Source organism: Mus caroli, chromosome 8 (genome assembly GCF_900094665.2).
Source record: "Mus caroli chromosome 8, CAROLI_EIJ_v1.1, whole genome shotgun sequence".
Taxonomy (NCBI): Eukaryota; Metazoa; Chordata; class Mammalia; order Rodentia; family Muridae; genus Mus; species Mus caroli.
Window position 1 is genome coordinate 90,478,651 of NC_034577.1, and position 20,416 is coordinate 90,499,066.

Below are 20,416 nucleotides of genomic sequence, written 5' to 3' on the forward strand. Positions count from 1 at the left end.
GTCTTGGTTACATCTTTCTCTTGTCTGCCTAGCTCCCTATTCTCTTCCAGATTCCAAGGTGCCTTCCCAGACTAGAACCCAGATATGTGAGCCGCTGGCTGGACACAACAATCTATAACACTGGAATATTTTTTATGTGCTATTCTTTTTAAAAGGACCTTAAAAAATGTGTCACATGGAACTTTGAATATTTTGAAGCCCATTAAGATAGCTACTGACTCAACATTGATATTCAGAGCCCATAACCAGGTCCTATTCTGTTTCATGCACATTTTAAAAGTCACCGATTTGGTCAAGTAATGGTGTTCCTTCGAAACCTTAATCCCAACACTTTGGAGACAGAGGTAGGCAGATCTCTATGAGTTTTAGGCCGGCTTGTCTACAGAGCTAGTTCTAGGATGGTGCAGTCTCAGTGTCAATGCAGCCTATGGCAATATACTGTGCTTGAATTGGCAGGTTGTTGTATTCTTTCTCTGTGTTTTTGGATCCTCCTTCAGTAAAGACAAGTCTCCTGTTTCATCATATATCAGCTTCTGTACTAATTCATCTATTCATATGTCCATTCTTTGGGAAGCAATGGAAATATGTTAAACCTATATGGTTCACTTGTCACAGATACTGTATCTAGAGAAGACATCTCTTGTTAGGAAGGAATTTTCAAAGTTTATTCGGACAACCATTATTGATAGTGCTGACAATAAACGTTGATCATGGAGTTACACATCCAATTTTCAATCCTCACAAATCATCCATAGCTCCTGAACTTTAGATGTCGAATTAAAGAAAACCTAAAAAAAAAAATTAAAATTAAAATAAATAAATAAATAAAAACCTACCCAAGAGTCCAAGAGTCATATTCAAGAGAAACAAGGAGTTATCCATGCCAATGTTCATAATTGTTGTGTTCAATATTAGACAGTAACTGTTAAAATATTGCCCATATCCACACGGTCCCAGACACCTTTAAATATACAAGGGAGATGTGAAAGAACTAACATGTGCCTTTAGTGACCTCTCCTTTCCTTTTGAAGTCCTGGCTTATTTTTTTTTTTTTCTTTGAAGTCACTGCTGTCCATAGTCCCTTTCTTCAGGCAGCATTCTCTGGTATTCCTCTTAGGAAGCCTCTTCGGTAATCTGTGAATAATGATAGAGAAAGGCATTATCTACTTGGATAGCTAAGTGAAAGCTAGACCTGTATTCAAGATGTGAGTAAGATTGGGCCTGGTTAACTGAGATTGGAAGGATCATCTCACAGATACCCATGCCACCAGGAAATACTTTTCTGTTGAGCTGTTATTAGTTTAAAAAAAAAAAGTAGTGCATACAGACAAAGCACTGGTAATTTTCCAATGCCAGAAATGAACCAGGAAACTAGAGTTCAGTTCCATCTTTCTCATCAGATCTCTAAATTAATGATGGCAAATCCCTTAATAAATTTCTAAAAATCTTATTTTTTAATGTGGCTCACAGTGCATGCCAAAATTTAGGCACCTTAAGGGTGTTCTTTGAACATTTGACTTAAATTAACCCTTGAGTGTTCAAACATATTATTGATACTTTTAGGTGCTTTTTAAAAATAATTTATTCTCTGATATGATGAAAAATTCTATGGCTTTTTGGTACTCATTGCTTAATTTCCACCTTTAAAAAAAAGCAAAGTTCTTATGAGGTCTTCTTGTTTCACCATTTTGAGTTTCACTTTTTGTAGAGCAGTAGGGAATTTCTTTTCTCCATCTTACCATTTGAACCCTCATCATTTACATAGATCTAGGACTATTTAAGGGAAGTTAGGAACTCTGCTCAGATAGTCTTCACTAAACCCAGATTTGAATACTGTTTAAAGACAGACGAATAATGTTCCATTAATTGGTTTAAATATGCTCAATTAACCTCACTTTGCACACGGTAAAAACGTTGAAGAAACCATCACACTTTTGTAACATCCTATGTAGCTTAATTTCAAATTTGGTAGAGGTTCAAAAAGATCTAATAGATACATTTCTTATAGAAACAGTAGAAATTCTAATTCCATGTGCTCTGTGTGTCAAACCACACAGAAAATGATTAAAATAAATATCTCCTTTAATGATAGACAATGAAGACATCATAATTAATATAAACAAGAACAGCAATGATAGTAAACATTTTATTCATTTTTTGGTCATCTGAGCAACAAAGAAAGGGAGTTTGTTTAGCAAAGAAAACTGTGTTGGATAAAGAAATGTAAACATAGAGAAAATTATTTCCTACAAAATATATTCTACAATTATTATCTCCACAAAAATACAATGATACAAAAGCATCTAAATCCAGCTTCTTGGTGAGATGCATTTAATTTTAAGCCCAGGCTTTATAAGATGTTATTATGTTCAGAAACAAAAAGTCACATTTAAAAACCTTTACCACTAGGCAGATTGCTTTCAACTTCAAGGTTAGAGTCAGAGAAACAAATAACCATCATTTCAAGTATTTTTGTAGTATGTGAGACTGTAATATGAAAAATTATTATTGAAATGAGAACATATTAATATCAGTTATCCCAAGTAGCTTAAGCATGTGTGTATGCATATGCATTTTTGTGAATATATGTCTACATGGGCATATGTGTATATATGGATATTCATATGAATGCATGTGCATTCTTTTCTGTGTTGATGTTCATGTTTAAATTGTGCATTCATGCAGCTTTTATAGTGATGCCCACTGTTACCTTATCTCTTTGACTGACAGTGATGGGATTTCAGGCACGCTCAACCTTTCCAACAGTGCCAGTGATGGGATTTTTTGAAATCTTATTACTGGTTGCACTGCCTTGATCTCAGATGGAACTTTCAATCAAAAAGGCAATCAGAAGGTTATACATTCGTGAGATTCCCTGCAAAGCCAACGATCGCATAATACAACATGTTGCAAAGGACTACTTGCCTCCAGTCCTTATGTGGCTATAAAAAGTAATTGGCTACTTAGCTCTCAGCACCCGCTTTCCTTCTCCAAAATACAGATAGCTCAGCCCTCTGTGGATTCTCAGTGTGGAGCCGGCTGCTCCTGGGAGATTTCTATGTCTCATGCAGAGACTTGTCTTACTTTAAGCATATGATTAAGCAAACTCTCAAAGACACATTTGTCTCTTTCCGAGGATTCTTGCCTCACTGGGTATACTGATGCCTCCAAGTTTCCTTTCAGGTTATATATGCACATACACACTCACCAAGTTTTATTCTTTTGATGCAAAACATTTTAGCTGTAAAGTTTGTGTCATAGACAGCACAATTTGGGATGGGAAAGTCACCACATGAATATAATTCAACCATTTTATCATAAACCATTTTAAATATATATTGACTGCACTCATGGTGAGAATTTTATTAAAATTGCGTACTAATATTAGATGATATGTTTATGTGGATATTAAAAAATGGTTGATCAAATAATACAGAAGGTAGAGGCTGAATTGATCCCAAGTGGCCTACATGTATGCGTGGATGCCTTAAGTTCTCAAAAAAGAGCCTTACAGTAAAGTAAGCAGAAAGAGACTAATATTGTTTCATCTATCATTCGGCACAGAATTCTTGGTCAAAATTTAAAACTGACTTGTCCTTGGGACACACAAAGACTACAGACACAATAATGACTGTAGCATGTGGCAATATTATATAAGATAAGTAACCACTTGTGTGTATATGAAGATTCATCTGATGTGTCAATATTGAAAGAACAAAGTAATTGCATAAATAAAAAAACTTAATAAAGTTAAAATGCATTGCTTGTAGAGGGTTAAGGGAGGAGTCATTAAATCACAAAAATAAAACAATTTGGATCTTCATTGTCCTATTCTGAATGTGAGCGTTCTAGTAAGTTTGTTGGTAAATATGATAGCCTAATGGTTTGTATATGGGCCTTCTTGAGTATAATTAAATTCAGGGTAGCCTAAAACGTACTTCACATAGCAAACACATATTATCCCTACATAATTAAACATAGCACCACTTTATCCAGCATATCAAAACTTTAAATTGGCTTTGATGCACAAAATATGTGGATAGTAGTGGAAAGAAATGTGATTAATGGGGCACATGGATCCATGATGTCTTACTGGACAAAGTAAACTTTAAAGGTAGATTAGAAAACTGAAGCCTCTTTTCCATGAGCGTTACCATATGAACTCTCTTCTATTGATCATCCACACTGAGAATAAGAATAGTGTGGTATATCTGTTACAAATGTCTTGTACATTACTTCCCTTTAAAGTAAGAGAGATGAGTTTGAAGTGAAAATGGAAAATAAAAATTAATTCCACCTTGGTTTATAATGTGCAAGAGAGTTTTGATTTGGGTTTTTATTGCTAATATAAGTTATAGTAATAGTGTTTAAGATGGTTGCTAATCGATGTATATAAAAGTCACTATGTACTCTCCCTTCAACTTCATGAAAAGTGTTCAGTAGACACTGAGAGACACATAAATGAAGGATTGTGGTCAGGCAATAGTGAACAATGAGGAGGTGGGAAGCCACTGAATAGCTATTAAACTTTTAGCTGAATATCTAGTCTCTTTGATTCTGATATGGGGAAGACACCTTCCAGATATTGTTGCTTTCCATCTCTAAGCCAAATTTATGCTTTCCTAAAGTATCCACAAGCTACGGACTGAAGTAGCAGGTGAAAGGAGCCCATGGGTCTTATTCTAATGGATCGATCCTCTAAGGTCATGTCTGCAGTGTAGTTTAGGTTCTCTCTCCAGATCTTCAATCCCTTTATTTTGCCACATTTTGGACTTTCACCTATTTTTCCTATGCAGAATCCCCTTCTTGGTCTTTTATTCCCTCTTTTGTTATCTCCACCCAATCCTCTGAATTTAGGGACCCCCCCCCCAAAATACATTTGACTGTCATTTAGGTATGGCATTTACTTTTATGTGTCTGATGTTTTCTTGGTATGGGATCAATAGCAAACCATTTCTGTTCTCTGGCTCTTTATTATAATAAAGATGCTTAAAACTAAAAGTGACCCACAGTGAGATTTCATTGCACAGTTTAGAATTTTAGTTAGAGTCAATAGTTCTGCTCAGAAATCTTCATGTAGCTGGAAAAAAATGATGACAACAAAGGTATTTATAAAAATATATTTCACAAAGTAGGAAACAATACAGGAGTTTCTCTGAATACAACACATGGAGTAAATAAACAATATTGCATTAAAGCAAAGTAGAAAAGTAAAATGATCTGCATGTAATACTTGAGTTTTATCATACATTTTCTACTCCTACATGGCAGGTTTGCATTACAAATTAAATATGCTCACATCTTCTAGTGCTGATCTGCTTTTGTAGTCTAAGACATTCTGCGCATCACCATAACCAGGGACAGAAGTGTAAAAAAACAGAAGCAGTAAAATTATGTACAAATCAGTTTCTGCTCTAAATTATTTGGGAGAGGAAAATTTGAAGCATGTTTATTGGGTGGGGCATTATGTAAGTATCTAAAAGTCTAGAGTTTAAATATTCACAGGAATCAATATACTTCCAGATGTTTGTGCTTGTAGTAAAAACACCAAATACTAGGATTATGAAGAAAATAGAAAATAGTCCAAAAGATTCTCTGGGAAATGCTGTTCCTGTAATCACCAGTCACAATTACACTTTCTACTCTAAAGAGACTATTACCTCTCCCCTTGATAATATTGCCTGCCATACTTATCTCATCAAAATGTACATGTATTAAACATTCATTGTATAGATATTAATATAAAACAATCTAAAGGATTATTAATGGATATAATTTAGTTTTCCCCATATAATCCCTTAATCTATAGATTACCAACCTTAATAAATAAAAGCATTATTGGACATCAATAAAATATTTATTTTGAGGATTAAACAAATAAATTCACACGCTAGCAATAAAACCATCTGTCTCTGATGTGGTCCACTGTGGAATACTGTTTATCTCTGTGTCCTTGTGGAAGAAGATGAAGTGGAGGGAACGAAGAATCCTGCTTCTAGACACAGCCTGTTTGAATGGCATTTCTCTCCTCCCACCTTTGAGTTGGCAATCCCCACCCTGGAATGGATTACGAACATGTGAATATTTTAAGGCTCGACACAATATTTAAAGATGCTATTCAGTCTCTGTTGAGTGGGGCCAACAATTATGTACAACGTATGGTCACCGTACCATGTAATCTAGGAGGCCTCCCCAATCTCCATAAAGTCATAACGTACAGCAGACCAAAGTATTGCTTTATCATTTGTGACGGGATCCTTATTGGTGAAGGGAAATAAAAACCATTTGCACTCATAAGAATCCTTACAGAAGACACATATCAGCAGCAGAGTCCTTGCAAGTCCATTTTTTTCTAATAAAGCACCTTTTAATTTTGTTTTTGTTTTTGATTTTTCTCCTCTTAAACAACTCTCTAAGGATTAGCTAGGATCCCAATCTCTGACTGTGGCCGTCAGGTTAATATCAAATATCCAAAGACTTCTAGACACTCCACATACTTAATTCACACTCCACAAGATTTATCACCTCCTAACATATACTTTTTATTTTTATTATTTTTTTGGTTCAACATTAAAATGTGGTTGAGTTTATAGATGATTGGTGCTAAACTTGCCTCTAAAACAAATAGCCACATTTGTTGCATCTAAGGGGAGTGACCCTAGAATATTACAGAATGCTCAGTGCCATTGATTATTTATATGATCCACTGTCAAGTTTCTTTGTCACTTTCACCAACAGAGTAGAGTTCGCCCAGTCTCTTAAAGCGGGGACCCCAGTCACTGAGGTAGTCAAAATTCTGGTCTGAGTCTGATGTGGTGGACTCCAAGGAGCTGAGGGAGCCAGCCACAGACCCTCGGCCTTCATAGCCATAAATCTGTATGGAGTCATATGGTGGGGCCGTGGGGTCATTATCTGCCTCATGCAGCCTTACATTTATAAATTCATCGACATCAACACCATTTGGAACTGGAGCAAGCCCTTGCCTTGGCATAAACTGCAAATCTGGTTTAATATCCTTACGGGGTAAAAATCCATTAATTCCATCTGGGTTTTGCAAAGTTGCAATGTCAAAAGCCTCTGTGTCCTCCTCCCCTCCTCCTTCGTCGTCGTAGCGAATGATGTTTTCTCGAACATCTTCGTCATCTTTGATAATAAGTGGTTCATTTTTGTGCCTCCTCAGGGTAACAAACAGAACCACAATGACTGGAAGAGAAAGAGCAGATCACAATCAGTCAACAAGCAAAACATGCCATGATCAAAGCAGAAGAGATGATAGGGGAGAGGAGAGCTTTTAAAAGACTGTATTTATGACTTCTGCCGTCTTACATCCTGAGTGTGGTGCTTTAGAGTACTGGTTCTCAACCTTCTTACTGCTTTAACGCTTTAATACTGAAGGGGCTCTAAAGGGTGAGCATGGCAAACAGAGACCATGCACTGCAAACACAGGCCTGAGCAAGGCAAACATTGTAGACAGGTTTTGTCCTTTAACCCTTTTCCATCTTCCTTGCTAAAAAAACAAAACAACAACAAAAAAAAAACCTTTATGTTCAGTAAGCTACCCTCCAAGGTCTATTCCACCATTTGCCCACTGACTCATTCTTCTTTTTTTTTTTTTTTTACATTTTAAAATTTTTTTATTAGGCAATTTTCTTTATTTACATTTTATCCCCTTTCCTCATTTCCCCTCTGAAAGCCACCCTATCCCATCCCCCTGCTCACTAACCTACCCACTCCCAACTCCCTGTCCTGGCATCCCCCACACTAGGACAAAGAGCCTTCACAGGACCGAGAGCCTCTCCTACCATTGATGTCCCACTAGGCCATCCTCTACTACATATGCAGCTGGAGCCTTGAGTCCCTCCATATGTATTGCTGGTTTAGTCCCTGGAAGCTCTGGGGGTGCTGATTGGTTCACATTGTTGTTCCTCCTATGGGGTTGCAAACCCCTTCAGTTCCTTGGGTCCTATCTCTAGTTCCTCAATTGGGGACCTTGTACTCAGTCCAATGGTTGGCTGAGAGCATCCACCTCTGAAATTGCCACTGACTCATTCTTGAGACAAAACAATGATGTCCAAAGTTTTTTTTTTTTTTTAAGTCATTATTTGCCTAGCATATTCAATAAGGATTTACCTACCCACCCTAGCATAGACTCCTCATTTTACCCCTTAAAAACTCACTCCTGTAGAAACACTCTCTTTTGCTTTCTTGCTTGTGCTTGCTTGGGGTTGTTGTTGACTTTGCAGCCCACCAACTTGCCCCTCTCTTATAATCGACTCCATGCTAAAAATTTGGTGACTGGGTACGTCCAATTCTAAGATGGCTGACCCCTCAGCCATTTCGTGTAAATATAGTTCCTTATGTTATGTAATATATAGTTCCTTATGTTATGGTGACTCCCCAACCATGAGAGTGTTTTCATTGCTACTACATAACTATAATTTTAATATTATTATGAATCATAATGTACATATCTGTGTTTTCCAATGGTCATAGGAGTCTCCAGTTACAAAGCTATTCAAAGCCTGGAGGGATTCCTACCCATGGGTTGAGAACTACTGGTTTAGGTGTTCAGTCATGCTGACACCCAGCCTTTTGAACTCTTTAATAGCAAATTAGCTTAAACAGTTATCTGGATGATAAAAACTAAATTTTTGTACAGATCACTCAAAATCATTTTCATTTAATAAACATTTGTTGTTGTGATGTAAAATGCACATCAACTGGAATCAGCTCTAAGGTAAGCCCTACAAAAGAGAAAATAGCATCCGCAGCATGATTAACACATTAAATACATTGTGCGAGCTATTCAGTTTCCTTGGTTTCTATCTAGATTGCTTCCATCTAATGAGTATGGTACTTGAAGAATTCTTTTTGTAGTGGTGTGGCTGCTGGTAGCAACAACAAAACCCAGGACATTCTGAAACTTGTGGGTCCTCAATCACTAAGCTATGGCCACAGCATATGACGTAGTAAGATGTTTTCAACTCAAAGTGATAGATTATATAAATTGTTACACAATTAAAATATCATATTGAATGGCAGCTGGAACTACTCTCTCTAGAAAGATTGCTCTGACTTAGAGCAAGATAACTGACTGCTACCCAAGAAGTTTATCATTCAAATGAATCATGAACTGATATAATTGGTAAAGCATTTTAATTTCCAAGAAAAAGAGAAGACTAAGACATATATTCTCTCTTTGATATTTTCTTGGAAGTAAAATCACTGCTTATGTGCGTCTAGGCCACTTACCATGTGACCTAGGGTAGTCTTGAACCCCAGATCCTTCTCTTTCTCCCAAGTGCTAGACTACAGAGATGCTTTTACTATGTTCTGGCTTAGTCTTGTTTTACAATGAGCATTTTAAATAGGAAAGTAATAAAACTTACCTCTTAATTTGAATTCTTTATTTTCATTTTACTTTAGTATTAACTAAAATATCTATAAGATGATTTTAAGAATATATATATATATATATATATACACTTAATTGTTCTCTTTATATCTTACTAAACTCTGAGATCTGATAAAGCAATGACCCAGTCCAAGTGTTATTTATATTCAATAATAATTGAACACAGAAACATTACATCTTGCATTAAATTTGTGTGCAACTTGTTATTTGGCGGCCGTCTTTTGTAATAGGTGTTGGGATGAATGTAGAGTCTCATTCCCTATCTCCTTGTCATTTATTTGTACTCTCCTTGGTGATGGGTTTGAAAAAGGCACCTGAAATCCTGTCAACGTGGACAGAGTTTGCATAACCCTTTCTCACTTTATCTTAATGTTGGTTACATCCAGGTTAGATTTTACTATTCTTATTTATAGACACTTATGGCAGTAGGCTATGAAGGTTGTGCTACTCACCGAGCAGCAAAATGATGCATGCTAATATAGCAATTAAGGCGCCCATACTGAGTCCAATAGGAAGGACATAAGCTTCAACATTACACGACTGGACCACGCCATCATTGCTACAGCCACAGACTCGGATGGTCAAGGTACTGGTGCTACTCAGAGGGGGGTTCCCGCTGTCACTGATCACTATAGGTAGAAGGTAGACTTCTTGCTTCTGGCGGTTGAATCCATTATGTTTTGCCAGAATGCTCAGGGAATTATCTAGAAAAATTGAAAATGACAATTATTTGCATCATTTCAAAATGTATACCCAAATAATACTTGTTGTTCTAGTCCACACATGTGAACCTTAAACTCCTTCCAAATACAAAGGGATAAACAAAGATCCTTCACTTCCTCTTCCAACTTGTATCAATTAACAGGAACCAAAATATACACAGCAAAAGAGGTTATATGAAAAGGGGAGGAGAATAAGATTTTGAGGTCTTAAATTTCCTTTTAAATGCAAAACAGATTTGATTAAAATAATCTTCAAAAGTCTTTGCAGAATGCACAATGGTTTCCCATAAATCCATGTTTAAGTTTATAATGTAATCACAGGAGCTAACTAGAGAGAACACTCCCTTATAAACAATATCTATTTGAGATATTCTGTATTGAAAGACAAACTAGATGAAGACATGAATATTAAAAGCTAAGTTTATTGTAAAAAGGTCAGAATTTCCCAAAGCATTTATCTTGAGATTACAGAAAACAAATTGCTGCAATTGGAAGAGATAGATCATAAATTTTAAATGTCTATAGACTCCTTTATGTATAGATTATGTATGGGCAAGAGAATGAGATGTAGAAGAACAAATTCCATTTTGCATTAGTTATACAGAAATTAGCATTGAGTATGCAAAGCCATATCTATGGACACTGAAGTAATATATGGTGCTGTGATTTCAGCCTAAAGTAAAATTAGTCCATGACAAGTGACTGCTCCCACACTGGCCTTATAGTTGTTATTATTTCATCCTACTTTAGCCATTCATCATGCGCAGGACAATAACAGTCACATTCTGCATATTTTAATCTCTCTTTTAATTTTAATCAATAAAAGACACATGAATACTCAAAATCAGAACCCTGATTTTCTCACAATAGTATTTCAGGCGAAAAAAAGGTACTTACGGGGCTGATATTATTTGGCAAATGTTATTATTACAATGGGAAAAAACTTCAATATCAACAAACTCACAGACATCAGAATACTGGGTTAAGTCATTATTGTCACTAAACGATATCATCTATAATTTCAAAGCAGTCTAATTTCTGGTGATCAGTGTCCTACTGATTTCCAAAACATTCAAATAAGTGGACAAATATTCTACTCAAATGACTTATTATGTTGAATCCTGCCATATAATAACCTTATTAGAATTTTGAAGAAAATACAAATCATCCTTCCAAATAGATGCATAATTACATGTAATTTACATGGTTTAAGATATAAACAGGCTTATACTGCGTTAATAGTAAGTAGTCAAACAGAAAAGGCACTCTGATTTAATTATTTTTTTCAGAACCTCTTTTGGTTGTGCCTCATTATTTAGCAATTTGCACCACAAAAATAAGGTTTTCTACTAGAGTGAAGCATCAATATACAAAATGACCCAGTAACATTTTTCCATGACATAGAAGGGCAACCTCACCTCAACATAGATATAGAATCCTTGGTTGTGTTACATCTTTAGAAAGTCATGACAAATGTGCATATAAATTAATTATCACAGGGAATATTTTTTGGATTGCTTTGTGTCCTTTAGCTCAAAAAAATAAGATCAAAATTTTTTTTTCATGAAACAGAACTAATACTACTATAATGACGCTTTTTCTTTTGGTGACTGACATTGTATATATGAGAAAGTATTGCTGTATATTCTCTCTTTTAAGAAATCTACAGTGATAATTTAGAAATTACAGCAGGATTATTACTTGTTAAAGAACAAAGTGGCGACTCTGTAAAACACTGGAGACGCTAATACTACACTCTTACTTGCATTTCTATATTAATCATCAATTGTACATTAGTGTTGCTTTTTCCACATGCATGAAATTATTGCATAAAAGAAGTACTTGAGTCATTCTACTTGGTTCTTACCTATCAGCCCCAGGCAACATCAATTCACTCCTTTTTAAAATAAAATTTATTTGCATCTATTATTGATTTAAGTAAGTTTATATTTAGTGAACTAAATGAAATCATCATTATGGAATATATTAAATCTATAAAAGAATAGTTTCATGCACTTAAAGATAATGAACCCATACATGCACCATAAATATACATTTCAAAATTTCTTGTAGTTTTTTTTTTCTTATAAATATATGTTGGGATTTTATTTTATTAAGATTTTAACTCTAACCCTATAATTCTCTCTTATGAGGGGTACATCAAACATATATACATTTTAAAATTAAAGGATATATTGGATAGTGTTAACTGTCTAGCTTACACTATCCTATGGAATTGACTTGTTCCCAATGACAATTAATTTCCTCCATGTTAATTAGAGTCTAAGCTCTCCTTTGTTCAATGATCCTGGATAGTCTCTCACAAAACAAGTACATGGGCTCATATCCCTTCAGGAATCTGCATTTTATTGTATTTCAACCAACTTATTTTTTTCAATCTTCCATCACTGGTATCTTCTCTAAGTACAAACATATCATAAAAAGCCTTCTTAGAATGGGGAACAAATACCCATGGAAGGAGTTACAGAGACAAAGGTCAGAGCTGAGACTGAAGGTAGGACCATCCAGAGACTGTCCCACCTGGGGATCCATCCCATATACAACCACCAAACCCAGACACTATTGCATTTGCCAGCAACATTTTGCCAACAAGCCCCTGATATAGCTCTCACTTGTGAGGTTATGCCAGTGACTGCCAAATACAGAAGTGGATGCTCACAGTCATCTATTGGATAGGACACAGGGCCCCTAATGAAGGAGCTAGAGAAAGTACCTTAGGAGCTAAAGGGGTCTGCAACCCTATAGGAAGATCAACAATATGAACTAACCAGTACCCCCCAGAGCTCATGTCTCTAGTTGCATATGTAGCAGAGGATGGCCAAGTTGGTCATCAATGGGAGGAGAGGCCCTTGGTCTTGTGAAGATCATATGCCCCAGTACAGGGTAATGCCAGTGGGTGGATTGGGGAACAGGGCAGGGGGAGGGTATAGGGGACTTTTGAAATTTGAAGCATTTGAAATGTAAATGAAGAAAATACCTAATTAAAAAAAAGCCTTGATCTGTCTCAGAGCTTTTTCTTCGACCATATGCTTCTATATGAAACTATGCTATTATTGTCTATTTGCAGTTCTTTGACAAATATAGAATGTAGAATGCAAGCCTCCAAGAGTGTTTTTTTTAATAACTTTGGTAAAATTTATGAAAGCTGCAATATATTTTATATAATATAAAAGAATTTGGAGAGCCTTAATAACGTTGAATCTATTAGTCTTTCCAAAGTCTTGACTCATCTTTTTTATTATTATATTATATATGAACAAAGTATTTTAATTTCAAGTACCACCCTATCATTTGTTTTATTATTGTGACTATATATTCATTATTGCTAATGTAAATATGTGTAGGTTTAGTTAAATTGTGAAATTATATTTCAGTAAACTTGCTGTTAAATAAAATGTAACTAATTTGTCAATTGCTTTTATTTTCAATAAATTAAAATTGTTCCTATTTAGTTTTCAAAATATGCAGGCTTATTTTTTTAGAGCATTCTATGCAATATGAAAGCAGAAGAAGCTCCTATTGATGCCCACAAGGATTATAAATATTGGAAGTCCTAGGGGATGTTTCAGAAAAAACCATGTGACCGAAGAAATATGTATTGAAAAATATGTGAACAAGTAAACATCATAGTCAAAACACTGGAAAAATAAGAAAACTTTAAAAATATTGGGAATCTCACAGGACACTCAAGGAAATGGTTGGATAAGTAACAGTGGAATTTTCATACAAATAATGAATTTTTAAATTTCCCAAACAATAATTTTATCTAGTAATCCAGTAAAGCTATCTTCAAAATCTTCTATGTGTATGTGTGTCTGTGTGTATATGTGAGATAGAACAATATACAACAATGTGATTTAAATAATACAAATTTAATGTGTTTTGGAATAGATCACATGGAAAATAACTACAAAAATTTAGTGGAATATTCCAATATTCCACCTTCAATAATATACAAAGTAAAGTAGAAAAGTTGAGTAATGATAAAATATCGAACCTTTCCCACCAGAAGCCCAGAGATCTTCCACTTGACAACTGAAGATTAAAATTTCACTCAAGTACACTGTAAACATTCGACATTGAAAAATGTATAAATCACAAACTAAATGTGAGAGTAAAGAAATGATGTAGCAAAGGTACTTTAAGCATTTCAAATTATGTTTCCACCAAATAACATCAGAAATCAGTGAGAGAAAGTAACTAAGATATTTTTTAAAATGCGTGGAAGTTAAATACTACAGAACTCAATATCCAACTAGTCAAGGAAAATTTTACTAGAGATTTAGAAAATAAGATACATGAATATATGTATATAGCATTTATATATTTTTTCATAAATGGATATTCAGCACAGAAAATTTTATAGGCTGCAACTCAAAGTATGAAGGTAAAATTCAAACTATTTGATCATATTAAGAAACAAAGATTTCAAAGTAAAAGATTAATTCTTGTCTCTAAGACATCTAGAAAAGAAGGGCAAGCCAAACAAAAATCTTCTTTAAGAAATAGAGAATATTATGGGCCCAGGAACTTGTAGAATCCACCTCCAGTAGAAAGACAAATGTACCAAGTAGAGGGATGGGTTGCCATCCCACACTCCAAACTCTAATTCCAAATTATTCCTGTCAAAAAGAACTGTGGAGACAAAAATGCAGAAGAGACTGAGGGAAAGGATGTCCAATGATCAGCGCAAATTGGGAACCATCACAAGGGGATGCTCCAAGTCCTGACACTATTATTGATGCTATGATGTATTTACAGACAGGAACCTAGCTACCTTCCTAGTGGTCCAACAAACAGCTGGCTAAGAGGCAAATAATTCCACCCAACCAATGGACAGAAGCCAGGGTTCTGTGGTTGAATTAGGGAAAGGTTGGAAGAAACTAAGGAGGAGGGTGACACCATAGGAAGACCAGCAGTCTCAATTAACTTGGATCCCTGAGATCTCTCAGACACTGAGCCACCAACCAGACAGCATACATGAGCTGGTCTGAGGCCCCTGACACATATACAGCAGAGGACTGCCTGATCTGGCCTCAAGGAGAGAAGACATACCTAACCTAACTTGAGGCCTGGCAGGGTGAGGAGGGGTGTGGTGTGGGGTCATCCTCTTGGAGATGGAGGAAGAGGAATGGGATGAGGAACTGTTTGGAGAGCAGAACAAAATGGTGATAACTGGACTGTTTTAAAAAAAAAAGATTAAAGATGAAGTAGAGGCTAAAAACCAAATTTCTTCCCATTCATTAAGTTCTCTAAAGATCAAAATATCATTTATTTTTCACGTGTTATTGCTACAAGTTAATTTTTATTTATTTTATATTAGCCAAATCCCTGAGAGTAGTATGAGTACAAGAAGGTACATTTGACCTTTGGACCTTGTTCTGGTTTTAAGTTGAAAAGACTTATGACTTAAAGTGCACATGAACATGGTTGATGGTATTTATTAGAAGATAGTTTTGTTGTTGTTGAGTGATAAATTTGATTTTCTAGTTCTCTTTAATTTCTTATATACTGTGTTTTATTTTTTTTTTTTTTTAGTAATTTAAAGGTAATGGCATAAAGGAACGCCCATTCTATTTGCTTAAAAGTCAGGTTTAATTTTACTATGGAATTACTGGAAACTTTGTTCTTTCCCTTGGTTCCCTTGCATTTCCATATTGTATAAGTTTATGGTTTCTTTATCTTAACCTGCTCTCTCTTGTTTTGACTTCTTCTATTGTATTTTTTTGTCCTTTATCTCATATTTATTTGAGGAGGACAATTGTTATAATATTATAATATGTCCTGGTACTGACTTATTAGAGGAATCACATGAGACAGAAATATACCAACTGAAATTAACATTCTTGCACCATAAATAAATAAATAATTATAAATATTTTAACCTTAATATTCATAATTTTATTTTTCATAATTTCTTATAGCACCAATCCCATTGTTTAGGCTATTATATTTGCAATGACTTTAGCTTCAATAAACTGAATATTGAATCATTATAAATGAGATCTATTCTTAGATAGTAAAAAAGACCCCCAGAACTCGCAGGAACCGGACCACCAACCAAAGAATACGGAGGGACCCATGGCTCTGGCCACATATGTTGCAGAGGATGACCTTGTTGGACATTAGTGGGAGGAGAAGCCCTTAGGTCTAAGGATGTTTGATGCCCCAGTGTAGGAGAATGCCACGAAGGGAGGAAGGGAGCGGGTGGGTAGGTGGGGGAACACCCTCATAGAAGCAGGAGGAGGGAGGATGGGATAGGGTGTTTTCAAAAGAGGAGACCAGGAAAGGGGAAAACATTTGAAATGTAAGTAAGGAAAATATCCAATAAAAAAAGAGAGAACAAAAAAAGAATCAAATCCTAAAAAAATAAAACAAAACAAACAAACAAAAGCATCTGATAGGAAAATCAGTTAGTCTATCCATCAGTGAATTTCGGTTACTTATTAAAAACAAAACCAATTAACATATGATTCTGGGACTATCATATTAATAAAAAATAAATGTTATAATATCTCTTAATATATGTGACTATAATATATTAATAAAGATAAAATAATATAGATTGATAGCCATAAGAATATCTATATTTTGTATAAATATATAGACTATATATATCTTTCTTGGTATATAAACATCTTAATGTAGCTACAGATATAAATGAAGGGAGACCTTATATCTAAGATTTTTTTCTCATATATTATTCAATGCTCTGGGCCATGTGTGACCTTCCTTTTCTATACTTCCTCTGTCCTGCTATGTTCTGATCCAAGTTTCTTCCCTTCCTTTATCTGAAATTTTAGATTATTATTTTGACAGATATTTTCTCTACCTCTCCTTTTCCATAGCTTAAATTGTGAATAATGTATGTTTTATCTTTTGTCTATGTTTAAATGTTATTCATTTTTTGAATAATTTTCTCCAAATATCTCTAGAAAATTCAGTTGCTGGATAATCAAAAAAAAAAAAGTTTACAGTTTCATCGGTACACTATGATAAGAAATGTTATAGTAATGAAGATTTGATAGACTTTGGAGATATGAGGTTAAACTGAGACTTCCGAGCAACAAATAACCAATTTAAATGCATAATGAGTGTTCAGCAAATATGTGTTAGATAAACAAATGACTAAGGAACCATGAGTTATATTCACATTCGTTTGTCTTCATATGGCTGATAAAGGAAGATATATGTTGCTTGAAATAAATCAAAGATGAGTTCAATTTCAAAATATAGGAAAGCATATAAGCTTGTGGTTGTATGTTGAAATTTAAGAGACTGACAGTTTCCAACTATTTTTCTGAGAAAGTTGCATATCATAGAATGTGAGCAGTATATTGAGAAATGCATAGGTGCAAGCAGGAAGGCTCCGTGAAGAAATGACATAATTACAGGAAAAGCCATCAGGTGAAACAGGTGTGACACAGCATTCCCTTTTACTTGGTAAAAGTGGATACTAGCTTCTCTGATGCCCGCAACACATATGTAGCATAGAACTGCCTGGTCTGGCCTCAGAGGGAAATGAGCCTAACGCTACAGGGACTTGAAGCCTCAGGGAGTAGGAAGGTCTGGTGGGGTAGGGTGGCATGAGGTAGGGATGTGGTGTGGGGATGGGGAGGTAACCTTGGAGACAGGGGAGGAGGATAAATGGGATGTGGAACTGTGGGAGGGAAGACCAGGAGAGGCTAATGACTGCACTGTAAAAAAATTAATTAATGAATACATACATACATACATACATAAGATGGACACTTTTATTCTATCTTTAGCGAGTAGTCTGAACTTAATCCAGATTAATTTTCCATGTGATTATTGATAGCATTTTGTCATGCAGAATTGGATATCAAAGGACGTTTTTCACAGAAGATTATATCCCTATTTTTTTTCCTTTAGTAATAACTGCATTTGTTGTGGAGTTTCAGGCTTTCATCCCCACGGATTCCTGCATTGAAACTAACACAGTTGCTATATGTGCAGATGCAGACACGGTTGATGCCATAACCTTTGAGGACCTGATCATCTAGATTAGACATCTGGGGAAAAGTGGTGCCTAAGAGCTCATATATAATCTCTATGCTCCAGTTTCTGCATCCACACAAAGCAACTCTCATGGGGGCATCGAGGTGTTAGCCCCCTATTTCCCAAGAGAAAAGACCCAGGATGAAACCTTCCTCACCACCATCTCTCATATGGCCTTCTCGTTTCTAAGAAATAATTTTCTCTCAACCGAAGCATCAGTCTGCAGTATGTTTATACAGTTGTGAGGGCAGATAATGGCCCTGTAGGAATAAAACATACATTCCATGATAGAGAAAACAAAGAGAAAGAAATATCATTTAAACTAATAAGCCAACGTATCTGGGTATTTTTCAATATTATTTTTAATGTTTGCAGGTAATTATATACAAACATTTTCTATAATTTAATTTTCCTCTGCATTTTTAACAAGACTGTAGATTATAATCTCTGCTGACATTTTGTACATAGTCTATAATCATAGGAAACATGGCAGTATATCATCTTATCTGTACGGCTTCTGGAAAGTTCATATGTGGTATTCTTAATGCCTAGACATAACTTTGGTCCAGGCCCCATTCATTTGCAACCAAGTAGTTAATACTTCTTTTGTCTTTTATGTGAAAGGATAGTTTTAAAAAAATAGAGCCACAGTTAAAGAAAGTTCTTGCTACCATTTTGTACAAAATAAAGAGCTGAAGAGATAATCAGTAGACATTGTACCTTTTTGAGATATTTGACTTGCAAATGTAATTCAAATTTTCTTGGTCAAGTCAAGTGAAATGCAAATAGTCTTAAGGTCAACAGAAAGGAACGTTAGCATGGTGTTTAAGAAGTATGGACAAGAGTTTTAATTAAGAACTTATCATTGTGTTAAAAGTTTTGTTTTTTTATAAACACTTGGCAAAGCAATAGAAACTGCTAAACTTATGCATTTTCAGCATGGTAAAAGTATGCTTGCACAGTACTTAATACATAAGGGTATGAAGCAAATGTAAATGTCTACTATAATTAACACATATTTTTGTACTTGAGAGTCCGTATGGGAATAGTTTCATGGTAACGAGTTCATGAAAATTAACTTTTAGTGAAGCCAATCGCCTCACCATTACTACTTTCTACAATTTTCTTTCAATGTGTATGTTAAAATCAACTGCCACATTTAGCTATGTATTTAGATATTTGTAATAAGACTGTTGTTTTACAATTCGATGTTTTTCCTTTTCTTCTCTTTTAAATTGTCCACTTTCCTACCTGGCATCTCTCATGACAATAGTTACATATTGACTCATTACAAAATATCATCACCATGCAATACTAAGTGACCTAAGATCCTCAGTCATAACACAGCTATCTGACTGCCTTTCAAAAGGGAACATCATCTGCGATCTAGATTAACACCAAGTGTAATGTTTAGTCAACAGTCTACAATTACACATAGAATGAATTAGCACTTTTTTTAAAACATAGGAAAACACACTGGAAGCTCTTTCTACATCACAGCTCCTCCAGTGCCAGGGTTCTATAAATATCAAGCTAGTTGTCATTTGGGAATGGAAATGTACAGATAGTAGGCCATAGAAACATAAGTAGGTTTTCAGGCTTTCTTTCTTAAGAAGCTGGAGTCCCCATTTCTAAAGCGTTAATACAAAGAATTTTATGTCATGTAAAAACTAAGATTTTTTTTACTGGTATAATGCTCAGAAATGATTGTGCCTCCTATCTATATTGTGCTGGTTTCTGTGTTTTTGTGTGTCTTCACCATGATGATTGGTAGAACATTAGTTTCATGCTATTTTTGATGACCTCCTGAACAAGCATGCCAACACCCTAATCCACAGAATTTACAAATGTGATCTTACTTGGAAAAGAGTCTTCTTTGTAGGTTGACTGACTTAAAATTTTGAAGTATGGAGTTCATGTGGGATTACTCAGTGAGTTCTAAATCCTGTTCTGCCTGTCTTTGTAAGAATGTGGAAGAATGAAATTTGACAGAGAGGAAAAGAAGGAACACTAGAATGCCAGAGGCAGAGATGGTATAATTTGGCTACAAGCCAAGGGATGCCTGCAGCTACAGAATTTGGGAAAGAGAAAGACTGAGAGACTAAATTCTTTCACCACCTCTGGAGGGAGCGTGAGTTTGTCAGACACTTGTTCTCAAATGTCCTTAACTCAAGAAAGAAGAAAGAGAGAAAGAGAGAAAAAGAGAAAGAAAGAGAGAGAGAGAAAGAGAGAGAAAGAG

At 35.2% G+C, this 20,416-nt stretch overlaps 1 protein-coding gene across 3 annotated transcripts in view; it reads right to left on the reverse strand.

The window, feature by feature from the left end:
• Positions 1 to 1,055: 1,055 nt before the first annotated feature.
• The window catches only part of Cdh8 (cadherin 8), a 389,695-nt gene continuing 370,334 nt past the window's right edge, over positions 1,056 to 20,416 (reverse strand). Inside the window, exons 11-13 of one of the 3 annotated variants that reach the window (XM_021169423.2) lie at positions 9,868 to 10,119; positions 7,021 to 7,203; positions 1,056 to 1,134 (exon numbers count right to left, since the gene is read on the reverse strand). In XM_021169423.2, coding sequence (XP_021025082.1) covers positions 1,088 to 1,134; positions 7,021 to 7,203; positions 9,868 to 10,119 — 482 coding nt within the window. In that variant the 3' untranslated portion in view covers positions 1,056 to 1,087. Of the gene's footprint in view, positions 1,135 to 2,183; positions 7,204 to 9,867; positions 10,120 to 20,416 lie in introns of those variants that run through there. The other 2 variants (XM_021169422.2, XM_021169421.2) reach the window with 2 other exon arrangements.